The sequence below is a fragment of the Thermothelomyces heterothallicus genome (genome assembly GCF_042370625.1).
Source record: "Thermothelomyces heterothallicus CBS 202.75 unplaced genomic scaffold P884_scaffold_31, whole genome shotgun sequence".
NCBI classification, from domain to species: domain Eukaryota; kingdom Fungi; phylum Ascomycota; class Sordariomycetes; order Sordariales; family Chaetomiaceae; genus Thermothelomyces; species Thermothelomyces heterothallicus.
In genome coordinates, this window is record NW_027192592.1 from 202,222 (window position 1) to 219,592 (window position 17,371).

The 17,371-nt window shown below is 58.5% G+C and overlaps 8 protein-coding genes across 8 annotated transcripts; 5 read left to right on the forward strand and 3 right to left on the reverse strand.

Annotated features, from left to right (window-relative positions):
- Nucleotides 1-1,094: 1,094 nt before the first annotated feature.
- Nucleotides 1,095-3,776, forward strand: P884DRAFT_302939 (glycoside hydrolase family 55 protein; the record flags this gene model as incomplete). Its single annotated transcript, XM_069444983.1, has 1 exon — nt 1,095-3,776. One exon carries the CDS (start codon nt 1,095-1,097, stop codon nt 3,774-3,776), a length of 2,682 nt encoding a protein of 893 aa, XP_069294190.1.
- Nucleotides 3,777-4,207: 431 nt separating this feature from the next.
- Nucleotides 4,208-5,554, reverse strand: P884DRAFT_302940 (uncharacterized protein; the record flags this gene model as incomplete). Its single annotated transcript, XM_069444984.1, has 2 exons — nt 4,208-5,010; nt 5,098-5,554. 2 exons carry the CDS (start codon nt 5,552-5,554, stop codon nt 4,208-4,210), a joined length of 1,260 nt encoding a protein of 419 aa, XP_069294191.1.
- Nucleotides 5,555-7,200: 1,646 nt separating this feature from the next.
- Nucleotides 7,201-8,151, forward strand: P884DRAFT_210291 (beta-lactamase-like protein; the record flags this gene model as incomplete). Its single annotated transcript, XM_069438991.1, has 1 exon — nt 7,201-8,151. One exon carries the CDS (start codon nt 7,201-7,203, stop codon nt 8,149-8,151), a length of 951 nt encoding a protein of 316 aa, XP_069294192.1.
- Nucleotides 8,152-9,121: 970 nt separating this feature from the next.
- On the forward strand, nt 9,122-10,342 carry P884DRAFT_250772 (uncharacterized protein; the record flags this gene model as incomplete). The annotated part of the gene is made up of 2 exons (XM_069440658.1): nt 9,122-9,462; nt 9,659-10,342. The coding sequence occupies 2 exons, from the start codon at nt 9,122-9,124 to the stop codon at nt 10,269-10,271; spliced, it is 954 nt and encodes a 317-aa protein (XP_069294193.1). The 3' UTR covers nt 10,272-10,342.
- Nucleotides 10,343-12,066: 1,724 nt separating this feature from the next.
- P884DRAFT_210329 (uncharacterized protein) lies at nt 12,067-12,504 on the forward strand (the record flags this gene model as incomplete). Its single annotated transcript, XM_069438993.1, has 2 exons — nt 12,067-12,271; nt 12,347-12,504. 2 exons carry the CDS (start codon nt 12,067-12,069, stop codon nt 12,502-12,504), a joined length of 363 nt encoding a protein of 120 aa, XP_069294194.1.
- A 255-nt stretch (nt 12,505-12,759) lies between these two features.
- On the reverse strand, nt 12,760-13,807 carry P884DRAFT_210180 (uncharacterized protein; the record flags this gene model as incomplete). Its single annotated transcript, XM_069438982.1, has 5 exons — nt 12,760-12,815; nt 12,904-13,076; nt 13,173-13,246; nt 13,282-13,283; nt 13,354-13,807. 5 exons carry the CDS (start codon nt 13,805-13,807, stop codon nt 12,760-12,762), a joined length of 759 nt encoding a protein of 252 aa, XP_069294195.1.
- A 560-nt stretch (nt 13,808-14,367) lies between these two features.
- On the forward strand, nt 14,368-15,083 carry P884DRAFT_302945 (uncharacterized protein; the record flags this gene model as incomplete). The annotated part of the gene is made up of 3 exons (XM_069444985.1): nt 14,368-14,422; nt 14,488-14,824; nt 14,963-15,083. The coding sequence occupies 3 exons, from the start codon at nt 14,368-14,370 to the stop codon at nt 15,081-15,083; spliced, it is 513 nt and encodes a 170-aa protein (XP_069294196.1).
- An 822-nt stretch (nt 15,084-15,905) lies between these two features.
- On the reverse strand, nt 15,906-17,168 carry P884DRAFT_250777 (uncharacterized protein; the record flags this gene model as incomplete). The annotated part of the gene is made up of 2 exons (XM_069440659.1): nt 15,906-16,919; nt 17,115-17,168. The coding sequence occupies 2 exons, from the start codon at nt 17,166-17,168 to the stop codon at nt 15,906-15,908; spliced, it is 1,068 nt and encodes a 355-aa protein (XP_069294197.1).
- Between the last annotated feature and the right edge of the window lie 203 nt (nt 17,169-17,371).

Below are 17,371 nucleotides of genomic sequence, written 5' to 3' on the forward strand. Positions count from 1 at the left end.
ACATAAGTTAGTTGATGTTGTTATGAAAGTCCTGCGCTCGGACCGAGGCTAGGGTGCCTTCACACTCGCTTGGTATCACAGAGGGCGCAAGTAACATTCGCGCAAGATTGGCGGGGGGTGGTTTCTTGGCGGGCAGTTAAAATGCTGTCCCGTACTCCGTACGTCTATCGTGGCTCGCGAGACCGTGGAAAAAGACAAAACAACATGTTGTTGGTTGCTTTTTTGTTGCCGGAACTTTGCGAGCAATCCGGCAGTGAGCAGACTACTGTGGTAGGGAGCCAAAGTTTCACCCCCTGCCCAGGTACCGACCAGGGCTCTTCCGGAAAAACCTCTTGTGCCTCTACCACCAGTTTTTCCTGCCTGCGCCTGCCTGCCAGGCCCCCTGTTGATACCCAGACAGGGGGTCAAACTTACCCATCATACGTAGTATGGTATGTACGTCCGTACATACATACATACACTAAGGGACACAGCTAGCGTACTGGGTTATGTGTTGTACATACATACATGTACAGACGGAGTACGGATTACATAGCTAGCCGTTGCTTGAGTAAATGCCTTGGCAGAGCGGCGAGCGCATCCGTGCTGCCGTGGTGGAGTCTTCTTCCCAAGCCGGCCATTCTCGTGTCGTTGCTTATTCAGGGGGGAAGCTCGGCCAACCCAATTTCAAATTTCCGTTTCTAGGAATAATTGCGGCTACCCGAGAGAGAAGCTCCTGCAGCTCTGGCAAACTGCCACTCTCCCTTGTCCCTCCCTCCCTGGTCAGCCAATTGACCTCTGTCCGGTGCCTGGGGAACAGCCCGTTCCTCAGAGCCGAGACCAACACCGCGGGTCGTTGTCCTGCAGGGGCCGTGTGATTGCTGCACCGGAAATGGCAAGGTCGCATCCAGGCATTGTGTGTGGAGGAACCGGGCAGGGACAGCGATTGTGACGCGAAAGGAATGGAGTGGACGTTTCTTTTTATACCAGCTGATGGCGCCGATCCCTCTGGGGCCCTCGTCCAGCCTCGACTGCCTCGACCGGTCCACGATGCGATCGTAATTCGCCGCATCGCAGTCACTCTCTTGCAAAACGCCCGCAGCATCAGCGTCACGATGCGTCGTCTCTCGCTCCGGTCGCTCCTTGCTGTCTCGGCCCTGGTCTCGGGCATCGGGGCTAGTGTGGACCTGGATCACCAAGGATCCGATGCCTCGACTTTGACCGGGAGCCCCAAGGTTGTCACCACCGTGGTCACCAAGACGCTCACTACCTGTCCGTCTTCCTCGGCTGTCTGCTCCGACTCGACCGGGTCCGTATCACTGCCTGCGAGCTCGACAGGCGGCTCGCGCACCGAATCGTCAGCGTCGTCCATCATCTCTCCATCGTCCAGCTCCACCAGCAGCGCGCCGTCCAGCGCGTCGTCCGGCTCGTCGTCCAGCACAAGCAGTGCTGGCGTCCCCACCTGCACCGACTTCTGGCTCGAAAAGCTCAAGCACCAGGGCGTGGCGCCCTTCGCCGGCTCCGGCTACGAGGTCTTCCGCAACGTCAAGGACTACGGGGCCAAGGGAGACGGCATCTCGGACGACACCGAGGCCATCAACCGGGCCATCAGCGATGGCAAGCGGTGCGGTCCCGGCTGCACCGGCAGCACCAAGACGCCCGGCCTCGTCTACTTCCCACCCGGCACGTACATGGTGTCGGCCCCCATCATCGACTTCTACTACACCCAGCTGATCGGCAACCCCGGGTGCATGCCCGTGCTCAAGGCGACGTCCGACTTTGAGGGACGCTTCCTCCTCGACACCAACCCGTACGGGGACTCGGGTAGCCTGGCCTGGGGCGCCACCAACGTTTTCTGGCGCCAGGTCGCCAACCTGATCATCGACACGACCGACGTGCCCGCCGAGACGCTCATCGCGGGCATGCACTGGCCCAGCTCGCAGGCGACGTCGCTGTCCAACATCGTCTTCAGGTCCTCCGCCGCCGAGGGGACCCAGCACCAGGGCCTGTTCGTCGAGGAGGGCTCGGGCGGCTTCATGGGCGACCTCGTCTTCTTCGGCGGCGCCCAGGCCATGTCCATCGGCAACCAGCAGTTCACCATGCGCAACATCACCGTCCGCGGGGCCAAGACGGCCGTCCAGCAGCTGTGGTCGTGGGGGTGGACGTACCAGGGCGTGAGCATCCGCGACTGCGAGGTCGGCTTCGACTTCACGGCCGTCGACCAGGGCGACCTCAAGGTCGGCTCCGTCACCATCCTCGACAGCGAGATCAGCAACACGCCGGTCGGCATCAAGTACGGCGCCGCCGACGCCACCACCACCACCACCACCACCAGCAGCAGCAGCCCCGACGTGCCCAACAACTTCGTCTTCGAGAACCTGCGGCTCGACAACGTGCCGACCGCGATCCGCGGGCCCTCGGGCACCGTCCTGGCCGGCTCGTCCGCCCAGGCCGTCATCGAGGCCTGGGGCCGCGGCCACGCCTACACGCCCTCCTCGTCGGGCCCGACCTCCTTCGAGGGCCCCGTCGCGCCCAACGCGCGCCCGGCCTCGCTCGTGGCGGCCGCGGCGGGCGGGGATGCTGCCGCCTCCTCCTCCTCCTCCTTCTACCAGCGGTCCAAGCCGCAGTACGAGGACGTGCCGGCGTCCGAGTTCGTCAGCGCCCGGGCCGCCGGCGCGCGGGGCGACGGCGCCACCGACGACACGGACGCGCTCAACGACCTGTTCGCCTCGGCCGCGGCGGCCGGCAAGATCGTCTTCCTCGACGCCGGCATGTACGTGGTCACCCGGACGGTGCGGATCCCGCCCGGCTCCCGCATCGTCGGCGAGGCCTTCCCCGTGATCCTCTCGTCGGGCGACTTCTTCGCCTCCGCCTCGGCCCCCAAGCCGGTCGTGCAGGTGGGCGCCGCCGGCGGCGAGGCCGGCCGTGTCGAGTGGTCCAACACGATCGTGTCGACGCGCGGCTCGCAGCCGGGCGCCATCCTGATCGAGTACAACCTCGACTCCTCTTCCTCCTCCTCCTCCTCCTCCTCCGAGCCCTCGGGGCTCTGGGACGTGCACGCGCGCGTGGGCGGGTTCGCCGGGTCGGAGCTGCAGCTGCCGCAGTGCGCCAAGACGCCCGAGACGCCCGTCACGGCCGACGACCTGCCGAGCGGGTGCGTGGCGGCGTTCCTGACGATGCACGTCACGCGGTCGGCGGCGGGCCTGTACATGGAGAACTGCTGGCTGTGGGTGGCGGACCACGACCTCGAGGAGGGCGCCGACAACGGGCAGATCTCGGTGTACGCCGGGCGCGGCCTGCTCGTCGAGGGCACCCGCGGCCCGCTGTGGCTGGTCGGCACCAGCGTCGAGCACCACCAGCTGTACGAGTACCAGTTCGTCGAGGCCGCCGACGTCTACATGGGCCAGATCCAGACCGAGACGGCCTACTACCAGCCCAACCCGGACGGCCGCCTGCCCTTCCCGGCGCTCGAGGCCTACCACGACCCGGTCCTGGCCGAGGGCGAGTCCGGCTGGGGCCTGCGCGTCGTCGACAGCGACGGGGTGCTGGTGTACGGCGCCGGCCTGTACAGCTTCTTCGACAACTACGACGTCGACTGCAGCCAGATCGGCCGGGGCGCCCGCTGCCAGAGGCGCATCTTCAGCCTCGAGGGCGCCAACCGGAACGTGCGCGTGTACAACCTCAACACGGTCGGCACCAACAAGATGATCACGGTGGACGGGGTGGACGTGGCCAACTATGAGGACAACATCGACGGCTTCGTCCACTCGATCGCGCTGTTCGGCCTGGACGCTTGAAGAAAAGGGGGGAAAGTCGTGACTATATTAGATGAGAAGAGAAATATATCGATCAAGGATGGGGAAGGGAAGTTGAAGGGAGGTGGATGGTTGGAAACAGACATGTCGGGTCTGTCTGTGGATGGTTGACGAGCCGGCGCATCGGGGGCTGGATGAGAGATGACACAATGTTTTGGGATTGTACGTCGGGGTTGTGTGATGTGATATTAGATGGGGTAGGGTAGGCCCACCAGTTCTTATGTTCCTTTCTTTCCACACGAACTTTGTCCCGTTAGTACGAGTTGTAGTAACGTGATCTTGCCCTCCCCGAACCCCCCCCCCCCGGGTTTCGCGTGTGGTCTCTCGGGCGGGTGAATAATCTTTCATCAGCTCCGCTGCCAGCCGGCACCCTCTTGTTTCAGTTTGACGCCGCGCCCAGGGTGGCAGGATCATCAGTTATCAGCTTCCGTCTCTTCGCTCCAAGTTCTCGCTCCACCCAAGCCTCGACTGGAGCCTTCGCGCTCCATCAGTCTCTGCAACACGACCCGGTTCATGGCGATCAGCCTGGTTGTCAGGTCTTCCTTCCACCGGACCAAGTCTTCATGAGCCCACAGTAGGTTCTCGGTTGACATGCTGCTATACCGCTCTTCCCAGACGCGTACCTCCTTGCTGGGCGAGAAGGGATCGTGGGGCGGGCCCGGGGATGGGTTTGGCGCGACGGTTGGCGTCGGGGCGGCAGATGTTGTCCCGGCAGCGAGCGCCGCGACGTAGCTCGGGTGGAGTGGTGCCGAGGCCGTCGGTCCTGGCGCTGATGCCATTAACGGCTCGAGCCGGTTCTCCAGGACTGGGGCCGGTCTTTGGGGGGCGGCACCCGGGAGGGCTGCAAGGGGGGCCTCCCCCGTGGGCGTGTCTTGCCGAAAGGTGCACAACGAGCCCTGGCGCCCGTACCAGCAGACGGCGCACGCTCCGCCCGTCACTTCGGCAACCTCTGGGCTCCGTATCACTACGCAAGCGTCCTTGAAAACGCCGCTTTGCCTGTAGCACTTCCCGCAAGACTCGGCAATAGGCACCACGTCTCCCGCGGCCTGCATCAAGTAGGCGACCACGTTCTGCGGTTTTGAGTCGTTGAAGCTTTGGGTGACGACGGGGATTCGCCTGACTGGCAGCTGGGCAAGGTACTTGAAGAGCTTGCCGGGCTTTTTGACGAGCTGTCTCGTGAGGTGTGGATACGTTTCTTTGAAGAGCGTAAGGGCAGCTGGGAGAGAGATGGTCAGCAACTAGAGAAGGGTAGTGGTGGTGGTACATGGCAATCAATAATGATAAAGAACACGTGAAGTCTCACTCTTGGGATATGAAGGGTGCAATGAAAGGGGAGCAGGATCGGCTCCTCCGGGGACTGGGTCATCACCGGCCGAAAAGGACTGCTCGACGTAACCTCCAGGAACGGGGGAGTCGATGCCATCTTCGGATTCGGCCGACTCGCCATCGGTCGGCTCTCTCCGGCGAAACTTTACGGCATAGCCATCGTTGGCGCTGGCAAAGTCGGCCTTCCGTTTTGCCCTCGGTTTGGGAGCGGGTAGTGCGACGTCGATAAAACTTCCTCCCCGTGGTTTTGCAGCAGCGGCCCCTCCCGCATCAGAATCGGCTTCGCTTGATGAAGAGTCGGTCGGTTCTTGGGCTTCTTGCCTGGCCGTAGATGGGTGCCCGGAGGGTTCGTTGTCAATTGTGTGAACCGACTCGGCGTCGGACGAATCGTAGTACAACTCGGATTCCGATTCCGACGGGACTGGAGGCGGCATCAGCTCGGATTTTAGGAGTCTCACTCTAAAGTATGGATTTGTTGCTGCTTGAATAATGGAAACCACCCGGGTATCTGAGGAGCCACCTCTCGCGCGACCTGTTCGCGTAATTAATTAATTAGGGGACCGAGGTATTCACTTTCACAGACCCGAAAGTTTTCCCTCGCACAAATGGCGTCTCCGCGTTTTGGTTCAGATTTAAATCAAGTTTATGCCATTAGCGTTGAGATATAAATAGACACAGCCGAATGTCGTTCGTGTCCAGGCGCGTGTGTGAAATCAATTGGCAGATACGGTCGCGATCGCGTAATGAGGTCGACAGGGTCAGTCGATGGATCGTTGTCTGATTCGATGCACTGACCTTCTTCATGAGAGTTGGTCATGGAAACTAGGGTTAGGGGAAGATGAGCTCTTGCTGTGTATCAATGCCCACAGCATAGAATGGAACAGCAAGTGCCTGGCCTAGCCCGAGAGAGTGCACCTCAATCGGACCCGCAATTGTTCAAGGCTCGAGCCAAACCCTGACATCCAGCATCAGTACGGAGTAGCTCTGGTGGGAACCTAATTCACCTGAACAAAAGTAATTGTTGGTCGAGAGCAGCCCCCGCACCACTTCCGCGGAGAGAAGCCTTTATTTGATCATGTCGTCCTTCAACTCTCTCAATGACGCCTCTCTGTTTCTACATCGATCAAGTGGTTGATCGAACCACCCCTCAATGTCGTTTCCAAGGAGATATAATAATTAGGTGTGATGTTCAAACTGAACGGATAGCGGCTCTCAACCAGCAGCGCATCAGATATCTTGGGGGAGAAATTCGACATTTCTTCATCGGACAATTCTAACGATGCACAGCGCTCCGGCCATGCCCGGCAACGTAATCGTTAGGAAAAATGCGGCTTTGCAACTAATTTACCTCACGGGTGCGGCGATCAGCGTTTGTGATAATTACCAATTGAAAAGCAAGCACACGACCTGTTTGTCACCCCATTGGTGTTGTGCCACGGTGGCTCCCATGACACACCCTTCGCCCATCAGAAAGATGGTCAACATTAGAGAGTAATTACTTACAGGCAAACGCCCAGAAGCGAGACAAAAAAAAGACGGTAATAAAGGCCTAGTTAGGAAAGCAGGCTTTGTGCTGCGTTACCTCGGTGGAGGCTTCATTAGAGCCAGATACTGTTGTCGGCTATATTGCTTCGCCGAGGAACATAAGTTAATTATTGGGGACACTCTGTCGTCCGTGGCCGTGACGTATCCGTCAAAGCGGCCGGAATGAAAAGGAGGGCACACACCTCGGCAACACCTGGGGATATGTCCTGCCGAAGCGAACCACGAGGACGACCACCATCTACGGTTTTACCAAGTTCTCCGTATGTCTCGCTCTTTTGGCCTGGTAGCGATTGGACGGGTCGCACCAAGAGACGCGCACTATCGGCGGTGCCGCGGCTTTGTTCCTGATCCGGCGGAAGGATTCAAGTCGACCGTCTCCGACCCCACAACCGCCCTTAATAAGTCTGGACCTTGTCATGTTATTGTTTTCGGTTCTTGGTCCCTTTTCCTCCACAAGCCTAGTCTCGTCGTTAGGGCGAAAGAATCAGTAGGATCAAATATCGTGTGTGAGGCTTTCCCCCCCTTTTTTGCACCCATGGCGTCGTCCCCCGAGCGCCCCGGAAGGGAAGGCGACGGCGGTCAGAAACAGGGATCCGGGGCCATCACGGTGACCTTCTTCACGACGGGCACCGTTCAGATCCGGCCGCGGATGAGAAGTCAGCCGATATCGAACCAGTGGGTCCTCGGGCGACGGCTGCGGTCCTTTTTCGATCGCGGGTGGACCGACCCCCTGCCCATCGGGGTCTTCCTCGTCTCCCACCCGGACGGCCCGATCCTCTTCGACACGGGCGAGTCGCCCCGCCGCAACGAGCCGGGGTTCGTGCCCGGGTGGCTGCCCATCAACCTGCTCGCGCGCACCACCATCTCGCGCGAGGACGGAGTCGTCGCCCAGCTGCGGTCGCGCGGCATCGAGCCGTCGGCGCTCCAGGCCGTCGTCATCAGCCACCTCCACGGCGACCACGCGGGCGGGCTCCAGGAGCTGGTCGCCGCCGCGCCGCACGTGCCCGTCTACGTGAGCCGGGAGCACTGGGACTTTGTGACGCGCACCAACTCCCTCCAGGCCAAGATCCAGGGGTTCGACCGGAGCCACTGGCCCGCCGCCTTCAAGCCCCGCTTCCTCGAGCGCAGGGGGGGCCCGGTCGGGCCTTGGAAGCAGTCGGCCAAGATCACGGCGGACGGGAGGGTGCTGGCCGTGGACACGCCGGGCCACGTGCCCGGACACATCTCGGTCATCGTTCAGGGCGACGGCGAGGGCGAGGGCGGGCGTGGCACGACCTATCTTCTGGCCAGTGACGCCACGTACGGAACCGATTTTCTGGACCGGGAAGAACCCGACGGCATCAACGGCGACCCCAAGACGGCGCTCGAGAGCTTGATGCTCATCAAGGAGTTCGCGCGCGAGACCGAGCTGGTGGTGCTGCCCAGCCACGACGCCGCCGTGGAGCGGCTGCTGAAGGATCGGGTCGTCTATAAGCCCAAGCCATAGCGGCCGACGCCGAAGCGATTCGTGGTTTGTGAGGTTGCGAGTTAGAGCCCTCTCTGGGTAGCTCGTGCGCCACCTTCTTCTTATACTTGTATGTAGGGCCCGCTTGTAGGAACCTACGATACTACGAGATATCGAACTATTGAACTATTATGATTTTACCAGGCCAATACTTCCATCATTGTGCCGAACGCAGTGGTGAGCTCCGGGAAGCGTTGAAAATAGAGTCTGTAGTAGGTGGCTATACGGAAGGAAAAAGTGCCTTATTAAACTATCTACAAAGGAGACAAAAACGAGTGATATTTATAGACAAAGGGACTGGCCAATGCGTTGAACAGCCTTATACAGTTGTGGTATGTGTGTGGCTAATACTCTTAGAAGCTCCGCAGCTTCTGACATTGTGTGAAAAACCATAGGCGTGTCGCCTATCTAACTGCCTGTACCCGCATTGGAGAAGTGTTACGTCTCGGTCTTGTTTTGCAGCTCGGTAGGCTCAGTTGTGATACCCTGAGGTGATGCCAGTACTGTGTTGTAGTTAGAATCGAACTTTTCTTCACTTGCAATAGAATAATAGACTTTTGTTTTAATTAAGCCCGGAGTTCTGATTGTTAGATGAGTGGCAACAGAAGCCGACTCATGAGAAGAGTAGCAGTTGAGTTTTAGAGAAGGGTATTGTATTGCATTGTATAGCAGAACCCTAACTTACAACGCTGCGGCGAGATGCACTGGAGAAGTTAAGGTTCAGGTGCTAATTGTACATACATACATACCTAGTCGTACCCTTGAGTAATTAAACAACCTTGGAGTTGCCAAGAGTCTGTAGTGTGCGGGGGTTCCCTTATGTAGCGATTCGTTGTCCAATTTCTACAAGTTCGGACGGGTACCTTACTCGGTGATCCCTCTCCTCCAGCGGTGGGTGCTTGGAAGTTTCAACCCCTCCCCTCCATTTTTTTTGAAACCACACCAAAGAACCATGCACACCTACAGCGACGAACAGCTCCGGCGGTACCTCGACCACATCGGCTACCGCGGGGATGCCCGGCAACAAGCCTCGGCAGACCCCCTGGGGTGTCTCACCCGCTTGCAACATCGCCACATGGCCCGCGTCCCCTTCGAGAGCCTATCGCTGCACTATTCGAGGCACCGGCTGCTCTCCCTCGACCCGGAGGATCTCTTCTGCAAGATCGTCGGCAAGGGCAGGGGCGGGTACTGCATGGAGGTTAACACCTTCTTCGCTGCCATTCTGCGCACCCTTGGCTTCACGCTCTACAGCGCCGGCGGGAGAGTCAGAGTCCCCAACGGGTACAAGGGATGGTATGTCCACTCAAGCCTTATCTCGCATGTTTTATTTGTCTTCATTTTTGTTTGCCTTTTTCGTTGCTCTTCTCACTCGAACCTATTAATAAGCAGAACCTGTTCAATACCCCCCCACCTTCACCTGGGTACCTTGAAGGTATAATTAATTACATTTCACCACCGCAGAGTTGACAAGGAACTTAATATCGCACAGGGACCACATGGTCAACATTGTCACTATCGACGGGCAGCGCTACCTCGTCGACGTCGGGTACGGCTCCAACGGGCCCCCGCACCCGATCCCGCTGCGGCACGACCACGAGTTTATCGGCGTGGCCCCGACCCAGGGGCGGCTGCAGTACCGCCGCCTCGAGGAGCACACTGACCCGAGCCAGCGGGTATGGGTGTTCTCGACGCGCGAGGACGGGAACGCGGCATGGAAGGATCAGTACAACTTCGTCGAGATCGAGTTCCTGCCGTGTGACTTCGAGGTGATGAACCTGCGGACCATGACGACTCCGCAGAGCTTCTTTGTGCAAAACGTCATGTGCGTGTGGACGCTGCTTGGGCCCGCCGGGCTGGAAGGTGGGAAACTGGAAGACGACGGGAATCCGGAGACGGCGGGCCCTGTCGGGCTGCTCATCCTGCACCGTGATTACGTCAAGCAGCGGGTCGGCGCCGAGTCGCGCATCATCGAGCAGCTCGAAAGCGAACAGCAGCGGATCGCGGCGCTCGAGAAGTACTTTGGCATCGTCTTGAGCCCCGAGGAGCAACGGGCCATCCGCGGACTGGCGAGCGAGCTGAGGCCCAAGGCCGGCCATGCGTAAGAGAGTTTCATCGAGGTGTTGGCGCGTAGGGAATGGACTTAGGATATAAAGTAGCTGGCCGAGACTGCGTGTATGTATGTATATACATATATATCAACGGAAATCCCTGTTTACCGGACGGGGTCAAAAACCCTCGTAGGAACCTTCCTCGGGTGGGAAACTAGGTAGTCTTTGAGTGTTGACCGTATTCGCTGCTCCGTCATGAAAGCCAGCAGCGGATTTACTTTTGTTTTTCGAGTTATCTTGATGGATTACTCGCTGCCGAGACTCCTGTCGGTACCTGGTCGGCACCTGATTGCCCCATCAAGCTTAATATTCAGGGTTCTTCGTTCCTGAAAATCCTGCACCGGCGCCCGAATAAGAGGGAGAGAACACATCCGGGTATTCGCTCTTATCTCGCTCCACGGTGCTCACAGTGGTGTCTCCGACCACGGTTAAGCTGGGGGTCCTTCGCCGAAAGCTGCAGTCGGAGGGGGTTTGCTAACATGGTGGATGAACTCCGAGGGGGAAATAGTGGGGTTAATATAACCAACAGGGGTTAATATAACCGACAGCAGGCTACATTCTGGCCGTCGACGAAAACCGGCTCGCCTCTTTCGAGGTCTTGGAAGGTGGGGATTCTTGAAGAAATGGCGGGCGCCTACGTGCAGGAAATTGAGTAGCATGTGATATTTCAACCCCTGATTAGTAACGCGCGGGAGTACGGATTACGTTGTATCGGAAACAAAACGGAGAACCGGCTCCCGTTAGGGAACCACAGCCAGGATAGTAGGCTATAAGGGCGCCCAAACCCGGCCACACATTGGGGTTTATGAGGCCACATATTTAATCGCGTTAACCGAGCGCACTTCAAATCAGTCAACTAATTAGCGAACTGGAGGTTGCGGGACAGGGAGGGAGCGCGCAGGCCGGCATATGCGAGGGTTAGGGGTATGTGGAGCGAAGTAACATGAAACAACAGTCTGGTGCTGCCACCCCCTACCAACAATTCGAAATGCCCGCATGTTTTCTAACGAAATGAGAGCGCAGGGTGCTAACTCAGTACGAGTACGGAGACACTTTGCAAATTAAATAAGGAGACGCTGGACAACGGTATTCAAAGCAACCTCCCCGTGTTGTCTTGGGCAATAGATCCGAAGGTCTCGTGTGTTAAGAGGTGAGCGAATCTGGGAGGTTGATGAGTTTTAAGGACGGAGCCACTTTCGCAAGTTACCTCGTTCTTAGGGCGGAGCTTGGTGAGGCGCGAGCTGGCGGTGATGCGAAACAGGGGATCGTCTTCTCTTCTCTTCTCGCCCCCTCATGCCTCCCAGCTTGAGTTTCAAGCAACACCCACCTCCAGGGTCTCGCTTCGGACATATTCTTCGCCCGTCTCAAAACTCGAGAAAAAACTCCTGGTCCCACGAAGGGGATCCCCGTATTGACCGGTTTGGGCTAAGCGGAGCATTGACGGGGGCCACAACAGTCGTTCGAGAATGCTTGAACATGCTCAAACAGGCGGCTACGACTTGCAATACACAGTACGAGAGTGAAGCACGAAGGGGATGCTGAGCGTCTCTGCAGGTATATAACCCAGCAACAAGTCCGCCCTTCATGACTTGCGTGCTGTCGTGCCCATCTCATCAAGCCCGTCTCTCCCATCCGACCACCAGATTCCGCCAAATTCTTCAATTCTTCTAATTACTTGGGCCGGTCCCTTTATCAAGACTGTACATAACACTTCTGTTAGTGTATACATAATCGCATACCGCACCCGCCCTTGAACATCACCGCCTCCCAAGTCAACATCTCGGTCAAGATGAAGTTCTCTCTCGCCACCGTCTTCCTCGGCATCGCCGCCGTCGCCTCGGCCCTTCCTCAGGATAACCCGATCGCGGCTCGTCAGAACCAAGGCCGCCCCATGCCCTTCGGCACCTGCTGCATCGCCAACACGAATCTGAAGCAGGACGCTTGCGTCGCCGCCAACGGCGAGGCCGGTCGCTGCGTGCCCGGCGGCAACGACTGTGTGTTCCCTCTGCTGTCGCTATTATATTCTGTCCTGATAATCAAGTGGGCTAACTGACGGGTTCCACGAACAGGCGGCGGTAGGCTCAGCTGCATTGGGCAGAGCAGCCTGACGTGCGACAACAACGTTATCGAGCGCGGAAAGAGCCTGTGCCGCGCCCAGGCCCCGGGCGGCGGCTTGTTTGACGGAGCCAGGATCATCCAGAACCTGAGCCAGGCCAAGGTCAACTGAGAGAGGCTCTCGGAATTTGTGTTGTTGTGGGGAGGACGGGCCGTGGTGGCCGGTACATCCGTGATCATATATTATAGCAGCACAATAATAATACTTGATCACATTAAGAGATGGTGACAAAAAGTCAAGAAGAATTTAGCGAATGAGCCGAGCCGGGACATGTTTCATTTAAGGGCCGTTTTCAGCCCGGTCATTTGGTAAACATATGGAATATGGATTATTCATCTAATTAATCATTGGCCACAGATGTCTTGATTAATAGTTCTTTCCGCCGTCCACAATGTTGCCCACGCCAGGAATGTGATCCAGCCCTATTTGCAGGTGCCAAACCAGTCAGCATCTAACTAATAATTAGACCCTTTTAGGAGAAGTATCCATCGAAAGAGCGGCGAGACTTACACCCATCCACGTCCTCGGGGACGTACTGCGGCAGCGTGCAGCGCATGGCCTCCTCGGACGTCTGGGTCCGGAGCTCCTTGCAGACGGCATTCCCGCAACGAGCATCGAGAGCTCGCTGCAGGGAATCGCCCTTCCAGCCAAACATGTAATCACCATGTTGGGAGTAGCCGACCCTTGTGGTTGATGAGAATGATTAGCCCCAATGATCACATCACAACCCCTCCCCCGAGAACGTCATAAACAGACGGGGACGGGAGGCGGATCCTTACGGGTCGTTCGTGCTCCAAACAAATGGCTTGGAACCATCCTCTGGCCAGAGGTCCTTGTCGTTGAACTCGGTGGTCTGTTGAGTCGTCGGTGGTCCGTCAGATTTTGAACTGCTCCAAGCAGAGGTCACAAAGGGAAGACACAACGGTGGGAGGAAGAAAAAGAAGAGAGGCTTTTTTTTACGCAAATCCCACATGACCTCGTACATGAGCTGGGGCAGGCGGACGGGGTGGCTGTCCGGGCAGGGGCCGGTGGTCTCGAAGGAGCCCGTCTCGGGGTAGGTGACGTGGCTCTTTTGGTCCGGGCTGTCGATGTTCTTGCCATCCCAGCAGGTCGGGAAGGTGACGGTGGTGCGGATGCCGCCCTCGCAGAAATGGTCGGGCAGCGTCTGGGAGTCGGAGCCCGTGCAGGGGGCGCAGAAGTAGAGGACGGCGGTCCAGTAGTTAGAGAAGTCCTCGGAGAAGGTGCAGGTGGTGCATGTCGAGTCGCGGACGAGGTCGTGGGTCTCCGGGTCCATGCTAATGGGGAACGAGCTGCCGCCGGCTACCTGGTGCACGTGGGGGGACTGTGGGAGGCCCGGGTTGACCAGGGGGTCCATGCGGGCGACGACGAGCTGCGAGCAGCCGAAGCGGATCATCTGCTGGGCCGCGGCTCCCTGGGCCAGGAGCCCGAGGAACAGAGAGGTGTGCTTCATCTTCCTATCTTTAGGAAGTAAAGGGAAGATCAAGAAACAGAAAGGAAGACTAGGGGCTTAGCAGGTGGAAGCGGGAAGGGGGAGGAAGTCAGCCAAGGTCAAGTTGTGGTGCAGTGCGGAAAGTCCACGGCAAAAAGCCAAGAGAGGTTCAACTGTGAAGAATGGACTAATGTGGCCCAGGAACCAGTGTTAGCTCCCCCTTTTCAACCCGGGAGCCGAATGCTCCCCGGAAGCTAAATACGTGGGCGACATGTCCCGGCCGCGGCAACAAGAGCCAATGCCGTTCCACACCGGACGGCAGGCTTTAATCTAGGGCACGTCGAGTTATATCCAAGAGATACAGAGGCCGGCAGTTTTATCATCCTCTGCTCCTAATTACCGATTCTTACCCCCCAATCACAACTATACCTGGGACTGACACGGCCGTCTAATCGTAAACACTCCGATGCCACAGGCTCACGGGGCTAGCTACGGGGTCGATCGAGCTGGACCTCAACTGCACGATGACGAACGAGGGCGGCAGCAGCTACTGCGTTCCGAACACGACGCCCTCGGGCGGTCGGCCGGCCTGCCCTCAGCATCGAGACCGAGTCGTTATCCCCCCCCCCCCCCCCCCCCGCGAGCGCGCCGCCGCCGGCCTGCGCGGACCTGCCGGAGCAGTAATTACTGGGCCTGGACGGTGGAGGACTGGCTGCGGCAGGTCAAGATGGATCCCGGCGCGACGCAGACCGACCCCAACGCCATCCACGCCGACACGGGCCCGTCCTTCACCCTGCGCAGCCGGGCGACCGGCTTCGCGTTCCGCTGCTCCCCCTCGGCGCCCCACGACGGCATCTTTGCCGGACCCTGCTCCCCGGCCGACAACGGCACGACGACGACGACGACGACGACGGCCAGCTTCGTCTTTGACTCGCGGCTGAACATACTCCAGGTCTCGGAGCGATGGGCGTGCGATGACTCGTGAGTGTGACCCTCCCCTCTGGTGTGCGCTCTCCGGGCATGTCTCCTCATCGTCGATGATGTCTAATTATTCTCTTTTTCTCTCTTTTTTCTTTTCTTTTCTTTCTTTTACAACAAAGGATACTGATCATATTCCAGGCCCGAGGAGTCGGCCACCGGAGTGCTCTTCATGCAGGCCGCGTGCGCGCGCCAGCGGAACAGCGATGACTTTATTTGCACCTCTGGTCCTGTGTGGGTTGGTGGTTCCGAAGGGGTGTGAGAGGCGAGCTGGAATTAATCCTGTGCTTGCGGTTGGCAGTGACGTCGACAGAGCGAAGACGGTCTTGGAAAAGGGGGAGCGATGAGAAAAAGAATCGAGGAGCAAGGAGGCGGTAAAAAATAAGACAAAGTTCAATAAAGAACCATAGTCTTCGTCACAACCTCGGCGCCAAAATTACCTCCCTCCAAGCCGGGTTCGCATAGATGAATAGGGGCAGACTGCAGCGTCCGGGCTTTAACATACGTAATTACACCACAGATATGCGTCTTCGCTGTGTGCCATATACGGGAGTGAGAATGGAGGTGGTTCGGCGCAACCAGTCCGTGTCCTTCGCTGCCATGTCGTGCAGAGAATCGAAATGCCCGAGACAAGAGACAGATGTGGTATAATGAAGAGGTCATTAATTACCCACCCTACGCATTACATGTGAGATAAGCGTATGTAATTATGTATTATAAGCATTTTTGTACAGCAATGGAGGTATCCGACCAGATAAGTTCTTTATAACTTTATAACTCATCTCTAATAACCATGGCGTAACTCTCGTCTAGGTAATTAGGCCAAGATATCGTAATTCATGCTTCCCAACCCCATTCCTCCGCCCACCAACAAAAAAAAAAAAAAAAAAAAAAAAAAAAAAAAAAAAAAAACAACCAAAGAAACGCAGGTCCATGCCTCCATGCTGCCTTACCAACTCCGTTGTAAATAACTCCTGAAAACCAGCTCGATAGGTGGACGGCGTACACATATCTAGGTTGATGTTCGTATATACTGCACCTATCAAGATCAATAAATAATTAACCGTGTTCGTCACCTATTCTATTAGGGTTTCTGCTCGAGCTCGCCGATGTAGTCGAGCACGCGACGGACGAGGAAGGCACGCGGCTCGGCCTGGTCGTCGTTGCTGAGGGCGTGGGAGGCGCCCGGGATGAGGCCGCTGCGTTGGCGGTCCCAGATCGGGGGCACACCGTGGGCGTCGGCATCGACGGCGCGTCGCCAGCGCTCCAGCAGGGCCTCCTTGTCGACCCAGTCCGGGACGGCCTGGTCGGCGCCGGACATGAGGACCATGAGGGTGTGGCGGAGCAGGCCGCGGGATCGGATCATGCCGAAGGTGCGGGCGAGGTGGCGGTCGGGCAGGTCGGAGCTGAAGGTGTCGTCCTCGGCCGGGGACTCCGGGCTGTCCGGGCTGGCGAGGCTGAGGAAGCGGCGGCAGCTGACGGGGGTGTTGCGCGGGTAGCCGAACTGGGCGGTCAGGGAGATGGGCAGCATCGAGTCGCAGCCGGGGTCGCGGGCGACGGCTTCGCGGGCGGTGGCGACGAGGCGGTCGAAGGTGTCGCGCAGCTCGGCCGGGGTGCGGCCGAGGAAGCCGTCGCGCATGATGAGCCGGAGGGCCTCGCGGTCCGAGACGGGGGCCTGCATGATGGCGCCGTCGACGGCGGGGCGCACGACGTGCTCGAGGCCGCGGTCGAAGGGCGGCTCGCTGGTGTGCGGGTTGGGCCGGGACAGGTAGTGCAGGACGCACTGGCTGCCGGTCGAGTGGCCCATGAGGACCAGCTTGCCGGGGGAGCCGTACTCGGCCGTCTTGTACTCCCGGATGTGGCGGATGCACTGGGCGATCTCGTCCGTGTCCCGGTCGAGGTGGCCGAAGCCCCAGGCCTGGTAGGACGAGGTCAGGTTGAGGGAGAAGAGGGACCACGGGGTCGGCTCCAGCCCGGCCACCACGTCGGCCACGTACGACGTCGTGGCCAGCCCGTCGCCGAGCCCCCCGAGGAAGAGGATGCTGTGTGGTTTTGGCCGGGACCCCTTGGTGAACTCGAAGGCGACCAGAGTCTCGGTCTGGGAGGCCAGTCAACCGGGGCCCCATCACATCTCGTGTTAGCCTCTTGATCTCTCGAGTTTACTACTTTTTGTTTACAATTGCCCAAGATAGGGAATTCAGGGGGGGATACAAAACAAAAGAACACAAGAAAAACTAGAAGGGGAAAAAAAAAGGGGGGGAGAGCGGGAGGAGTAGGACTCCACAGAACGTACAAAATGATGCAGGATGCCCGGCGACCCCCGCTTCGGCCAGAACTTGGAACCCATAGTAGTGGTGGTAGTAGTGGTAGTAGTGGTAGCAGTGGTAGCAGTAGTAGCAGCAGTAGTAGTAATAACAGGAATAGTAGGAGCAGCAGCAGCAGCAGCAGCAGCAGCAGCAGCAGCAGCAGGGGAGGCAACAACGGAGGCAGCAGTGGTGTCAGACAGGCGGAGGGAGATGCTCAGGCTCGAGGTGTCGGGTATGACTGGGG